The sequence below is a fragment of the Raphanus sativus genome, unplaced genomic scaffold, assembly GCF_000801105.2.
Source record: "Raphanus sativus cultivar WK10039 unplaced genomic scaffold, ASM80110v3 Scaffold0087, whole genome shotgun sequence".
Lineage (NCBI taxonomy): Eukaryota > Viridiplantae > Streptophyta > Magnoliopsida > Brassicales > Brassicaceae > Raphanus > Raphanus sativus.
Window position 1 is genome coordinate 23997 of NW_026615409.1, and position 6739 is coordinate 30735.

At 37.1% G+C, this 6739-nt stretch overlaps 2 protein-coding genes across 2 annotated transcripts; one reads left to right on the forward strand and one right to left on the reverse strand.

The window, feature by feature from the left end:
- Positions 1-141: 141 nt before the first annotated feature.
- LOC108845574 (U-box domain-containing protein 51-like) lies at positions 142-1501 on the reverse strand. The gene is made up of 3 exons (XM_018618764.2): positions 1256-1501; positions 1053-1174; positions 142-958 (listed from the first exon to the last, which is right to left on the reverse strand). The coding sequence occupies exons 1-3, from the start codon at positions 1499-1501 to the stop codon at positions 142-144; spliced, it is 1185 nt and encodes a 394-aa protein (XP_018474266.2).
- Positions 1502-3835: 2334 nt separating this feature from the next.
- Positions 3836-5348, forward strand: LOC130501051 (40S ribosomal protein S8-1). Its single transcript, XM_056995942.1, has 5 exons — positions 3836-3938; positions 4061-4133; positions 4456-4795; positions 4872-5050; positions 5135-5348. Exons 1-5 carry the CDS (start codon positions 3935-3937, stop codon positions 5208-5210), a joined length of 672 nt encoding a protein of 223 aa, XP_056851922.1. The 5' UTR covers positions 3836-3934; the 3' UTR covers positions 5211-5348.
- The last annotated feature ends 1391 nt before the right edge of the window (positions 5349-6739 follow it).

Here is a 6739-nt window from a genome sequence, read left to right on the forward strand (position 1 = left end):
GTTTTGCTTTGTATGTGTGCCATTGCGAAAAGTGAACAAATGAAATATGATTGATCTTTACAAGAGAATGTTTGAACAACTTGTCCTTGAGGAAATGATATCATCACAGACTTGATCGCCCAACTCCGACCACAAGGATAACTATCTGAATGTGAAATAAAAACAGAAGACGAAAAGAACAACTACAATATGGAGCAAGCTCTCATACTTAACCACTATACGAGACTCTCCAAGATCATCCAAAACAACCTTTCTCTCATCACTCCCTCTCATTCGTACAACCTTCGTATCTGCCTCCAGTTTTCTCTTATCCATCTCCATGATGGTCATTGTTGCTGTTTTTTCAGCCATCCGAAGCATTTTCTCTGCTTTCTTTTTCCATATTTCCAGCTCAGCTACTTTCTCGTTTGCCACAAGGGCTTCTTTACAGGCGGCGTGGTACATGTTCATTGTCTCCTTCAGCTCTTTCTTCAGCCTTCTCTTCTCATCATCCGCGTTATCCATTGGTGGTAGTAATGATGAAGCTAATGTACAATTCTTTTCATCAGAAGGACTATTAAGATACATCGAAAACATTGATTTCTCATCATCCAGACCAGAGATTAATCTAGGAATATCCAACATCTGTGGAGCTCCAAGTTTCTTATAGAAAGAGAGACCCGAACTATCTGTACTGATCCTATCACTGAGATTCGCAGTAGAGTCTCTAGACAGTGATGAGAACTCCCCAAAAAAGCCGTCGTCTTCTCTTGACAATGACATTTCAGAGGGAAGCTCATCGGTGCCGCTGAGTGGTGACAACGGTGCAGTCCCTGAAGAAGGAGATGGTAATGCTAGAGGTAATGGCCTAGTGGCTGAACGTACACTCGATAGTCTTCCCTTTGATATTACTAAGACATTGCAGAAATCTGGAGCCCATCTCATCACATTACTTGGAATGTCATCAACCTTGAACAGCCTTCAAATCAACATCATTCAAAAAAAAAACATTTTAGAGAATTTTTCAATACCAAAACAATTAAATAACGGATTAGGAAATAAGTTTGTGTAACCTTGTAATGCTCTTCTTTAACGAGGCACCTATGAAGAATGTGGAAACTAAGTTATGGCTGATATATTCGATCAATGCTTTTGCAACATCTTGATCGTCAAGCAAAACTACTTCGGTTTGTATCTGAAAAAATAGACATCGATCAGTGAGACATAAAGACAGGTTTAAAATTAAGGAAAAGAAAAACAGACCTCAGAAACTTACATTTTGTCGCATACAAAGACAACGCAATGGAAGAAATCGAGCGACTTGTTTATGTTTTTGCTCTCTTTCAGACAGTTCATCATCTGTATTAGGTCCATTTGCAGATCTTTGGATGACATGAACAAGTTTTACTGTTTCTCCTTGGGGAATATGATTCTCTAAAGCCCATTTAAGAGCTTGGATGCTTGTTTTATCTCTGTCAACTGCAATAGCTATAGGCCCTTCCCTTACTTCATTTCTCTCCATATTCTCCTCTCAGAATGTTATATTGGCAAAGAATGTATTAAGAAACTTTAGAGGTAAGACTTTTCTTAAAAGAACACAGAGGAATCTGAGTGGAGGCAATATAAGATTTGCAAAGACAAAAGATTTGTAGAGAAACAAATATTAAAAGAAAAAAAAAAAACTTAAAACCCTTCTGGTTTAGGAGGAGAACCACGTTTTACTAAAAATAGAACTGTTATTGACAATTGTTAATGCATGGGCAAAACTAACTCCAGGCCACCAGAGAATTGTTAATTAACAAATAACTACCAGCAGTAAGTTTTTAAACAGCATCATAAATGGATTATTGAAGAACGGTTGCAAATTTTCTCTGGCTGTTCTAAATACAAATCTGTTTGACCTGATGTTGTATATCACACATAACTAGGGGTGGGCACTTTATCCGATATCCGAAGTGGCACCCGAACCCGACCCGAAAAACCCGAACCGAAATCCGAACCGAAGTAGTAAAATACCCGAACGGGTATTAAGTTAGGAGAGATTGGATATCCGAACCCGAACGGGTAATACCCGAACCCGAATGGATATCCGAAAATAACCGAACATGTGTATATTTACCCTTATATTTTTAGTTTACATCTCTCATTTTATTTAAAATATTTATATTGATGTTAGACATACTTTAAAATCATATAGTATATATATATAATTATGGAGAAAATAATTTGATATTCATTTAAAATGCATGTTAAACTTTTTATTTCATGTATTAACCAAAGTTACATCCAAAATTTAAAAACAATAGCCAAATTAATATTTTTATTTTGGAAATGTTATCTCCAAATCTATTAATCATTCAATCTATAAAAAGAAAAAAAATATCAGTTAAGTAAAATCTATATTTTTAAATATAAAAAACTTTAAAAAAGAAAATTTTATTTTTATTTCTTTTAAAATCTAAATATCCGAACCCGATCTGAAATAACCGAACCCGAACTAAAAATACCCGAATCCGATCCGAAGTTCAGAAATACCCGAACGGGTATTATACTCCTATACCGAAATACCCGAAAATCCGAAATATCCGATCTGAACCCGAACGAGTACCCGAACGCCCACCCCTACACATAACACATATATATACGTATATAATTGATCAGACACTCGTCGTTATCAGCGATTCCTGATCGCTTCACTAAAATGACAATGGATCAGTTAGGATAAGAGAAGAATCTTTTAGGTTCACGTGGCACAAAGCCACAAATGAGCCTGGTAGAGTTTTATCTCTTAAACTAGATTTTGACCCGCCTTTAAAAGGGCGGGTATATTTTTTATTTTACATTTTTGTTGAATAACATATAGAAATAATTTTGATGGAATACATAACCGACAAAATGAGCAACCGTAACTGAATAACATGCTAATATTACATTGATGATTCAAGTATATAGTAAAATAGTTCGTCAAAAAAAGTATATAGTGAAATAGATTTCAATCATAATTGTAATATAATAAAAAATATAAGTTAACAATTGTATTCTATAAACCCAAAAAAGAAATAATTGTTATATATACGTAACTGTCAGCAAACAAAGAAGTTGGTATCATGAATTTTGGGCAGGAGGTTACACAAGTTCCGTAATACACTTTTATGCAGTTATATTTTACATGAGGCAGTTATATTTTTAAATTGGACACAATCTTTTATCAACTGGTCATGCTGGAGAATTAATAAAATAGATAACACAGAGAAAAACCCATTTTCACCCAAAGCATAACGATGATTCAAAGTCCTATAATAATAATCATAGTTCTATTTAAAAAAAAAATAATCATAGTCATAACCAAAAACACATTACACTCTTCTGTGAGCTACATATGATATGAAGGCTCATCAGGCAAGTGGCCTAAGCACAAACCAAATTCCTAATATACATAGTTGGTCTAGTGTGATGTTTGATGTGGTTGGTTAGTATATAATAATATAAGAGTAAAAGCAAAAACAGATTGAAGAAACAGAATTTAGTTTGCCCCATTTATACATCTAAGAAGGAATAGACTATGTTAATTATTCAAAATCATCTCAAAGTAATTATTATTGTGCTGAAGCTTATTATTATAATCTCTTTATCTAGCAAAAAACGCACATTACTGTAAACATACTACATTTTTTGAGAAGCTATAATTTATGGTTGACTGAGATTACAAGTATTGTTTGGATTACAGCCGAAACTAAGACAAGTTTGGATATGGGCCCAAGTAATTAGAAATTTGGGTATTGTATTATAGTGGCCCAAATAATTAGATGGGCTAGTTAAAAGGCCTTATAAAGGGCACGAGATAACTAGGGTTTTATACACTCCTTGTCCCCATATAATAGATCTCTCTCTCTCTCTTCGTTCTTCCAACTCCTACCGGCGCAGCTGAGAAGTTTATCTCGCGGAAGAGGCAACCATGGGTACGATCTCTTTCCTTCGCGATTGCTCCCCATCCGATGAATCTCTTTTCATCTCTTCTGTATATCGTATTGCAGCATTTCGTGATGCTTGAATCTAATCTGTGACTTGATCTCTGTGTTAGGTATCTCTCGTGACTCCATCCACAAGAGGCGTGCCACTGGAGGCAAACAGAAGGGATGGAGGAAGAAGCGAAAGTAAGCTTTCGTTTGACATATATATTCAGATCTATATCGAAATGTTATCTTTACTGCTCTGTTTTCAATCGGTTATGATACTGTTGAATGTTAACTGAACATTTTAGCTTATGAGATGCTGTGATCTGTTAATCCGTTAGTTACTGAACGTTTGAACTCTTAAATCTCTTTGAACTTTAGTGTTAATGGAACTAGTACACGTGTTCATAGTATGCAACATCTTCTTGTGTACCTGTAACCGTGGCTTGTTTGATTTATTGTACTCTCTATGTTTGTGACAATTGTTTTTGATTTGGAATACTTTGTGTGTGTGTTTGGTTAGGTACGAGATGGGAAGGCAGCCAGCCAACACCAAGTTGTCAAGCAACAAGACGGTGAGAAGAATCCGAGTCCGTGGAGGTAACGTCAAGTGGCGCGCGTTGAGGCTCGACACCGGTAACTACTCGTGGGGAAGTGAAGCTGTTACCCGCAAGACTAGGGTTCTCGATGTTGTCTACAACGCTTCCAACAACGAGCTCGTCAGGACCAAGACTCTTGTTAAGAGTGCTATTGTTCAGGTCGATGCCGCTCCTTTCAAGCAGTGGTACTTGCAGCATTACGGTGTTGAGGTTGGTCGCAAGAAGAAGAGTGCTGCTTCTGTCTCCGCCAAGAAGGACGGAGAGGTAACGATTCTGTTATGTTATATTTGAATCCGTTAAGTAGAATGAAGCTTATGGTAATACTCTTTGAAATTTATAGGAAGGTGAAGAAGCTGCTGCCGCTCCTGAGGAGACCAAGAAGAGTAACCACGTCTTGAGGAAGATCGAGAGCCGTCAAGAGGGACGCAGCCTTGATTCCCACATCGAGGATCAATTCGCTAGCGGACGTCTGTTGGCTTGCATCTCATCTAGGCCAGGCCAGTGTGGACGTGCCGATGGGTAATTATCTCTTACCCCTTGATCCATTTTTGTCATTGTTTGAAATCTCCTGGTCTTTATTAACTTGTAAATGTTGTTGTGCAGATACATTCTGGAAGGCAAAGAGCTAGAGTTCTACCAGAAGAAGATCCAGAAGAAGAAGGGAAAGGGTGCCGCTTAAAAGCTTCACTTTTTTACTTTCAAACTTTTTTTTTGTCTTATCATCAAACATGTTTTGAGTTTCAGTTTCTACTATTGTCTGAGAACCCGAGATGCTTTTGGATTAGCTTGCAATGATATTTCATAAACTACCCCATCAGTTAATTATGCTCTACAATGTTTTTGTCTCTGATTTTTTTGTTTAATTTTGACATCTTTCATGTGGATATGATATTACGAACTAAGCACCTATAAGAATTGCTCTTAGATTTTCCAACAACTCACTGACGTGATCTCCTTTGAGAGCAACAACGTGGTCCACACATCCACTGAGACGGGTGTTCGTGATGCTCTAAAGAAACTAAAGCTTCTGAAAGAGTGAGAAACTCTGAAACAAAAACCAACACATCCCCAATCAACAATGATTGTTGGTACCAAACGTAAACAATTCTTCTTCACAAACCACATGGTTTGTTTTTTTTCTTTTTGACTGCAAACCCCACATTTTATTATACCGGTTCAGAAGGGTTAGGCTGAAGAGCTAACCAACACATCCCCACATGGTTTGGTTTGTTTCTGATGCAGCGCATCTATTGATCATGGGCCGTGGGCTTGTTGCAACACCTTCTACGGTTAAAGTTTTGTTCAAGTAAATATTAGTTTAGATTATCTTTTATTTAAAGATCAGGTTAGATATCTATAGATTGTCTTCGAGCGATACGGTTATGATTTACGTTGTATAGTATAAATAGGATGTGTATAGCTTTGTAAAGAACGGTCGATTATTGAATTTATAAAAACCCTAGAACTTTCAGTTCTTCTTTCCTTGTCTTTGGCATTCTTCGGAATCAACGATTATCAAAAACCCTCGTTTGAACGGCCATTCTTCGGAATCAACGGTCATCGAGTTCTCGTCGAACGGCCATTCCTCTTGGAATCAACGATCTTCGAGCTTATCAAGCTTGACGCTGCGCCAATTTGGTATCAGAACAAGCACGTTCCTGTCCGGAATTTTTTTTCTTCTTTGGTTTTACTTTCTCTTTGTGGGAGTTTGCCACCAGATCGTACTATCATGACTTTCACAACAAATACAAATCAAAGCAACAAGGAAACAATCAATGAATGGGCAGAGTTGCGGCATCAGCTCGTTTTGTCGCAAGAGAATAGCTTTTCATCTCTTCGCCAATCATTGTACGAGACAAAAAAATTGGGGTCACAGCAAACACGCACTCGCAAAAGTAGAGTTGCGATGAAATCACTCAAGCACGACCAACTTCTTCACGTACAAAAAAAAAAGAAGTGCAAGTGATATGAAGAAGAACTAGCTATTGATATTAGTTATGAAGAAATATCTGGTAAAGGAAAAGGATTTTCTGTAGAGTCTTTTTGCTTTGGAGTTCCAATGTTCGATGGTAGAGATACTTCAGATATCTTATACGGCCTTCAAGAAAGAAGTGCAAGTGATATGTTCTTCTATGACGAGGTTGGAGAAGGCTTTGATCTTCTCAAAGAGATTGACGGAGACCCGATATTTGATGTTTATGATGATAG

Coding starts and splice junctions, on each gene's coding strand:
- LOC130501051 (XM_056995942.1), top strand. Junction 4,134..4,455: donor GGATGGAGGAAGAAGCGAAA/GTAAGCTTTCGT, acceptor GTGTTTGGTTAG/GTACGAGATGGGAAGGCAGC. Junction 5,051..5,134: donor CAGTGTGGACGTGCCGATGG/GTAATTATCTCT, acceptor GTTGTTGTGCAG/ATACATTCTGGAAGGCAAAG.
- LOC108845574 (XM_018618764.2), bottom strand. CDS start 1,501: ATGGAGAGAAATGAAGTAAGGGAAGGGCCTATAGCTATTGCAGTTGAC. Junction 1,175..1,255: donor GTCTTTGTATGCGACAAAAT/GTAAGTTTCTGA, acceptor CTATTTTTTCAG/ATACAAACCGAAGTAGTTTT. Junction 959..1,052: donor TTAAAGAAGAGCATTACAAG/GTTACACAAACT, acceptor GTTGATTTGAAG/GCTGTTCAAGGTTGATGACA.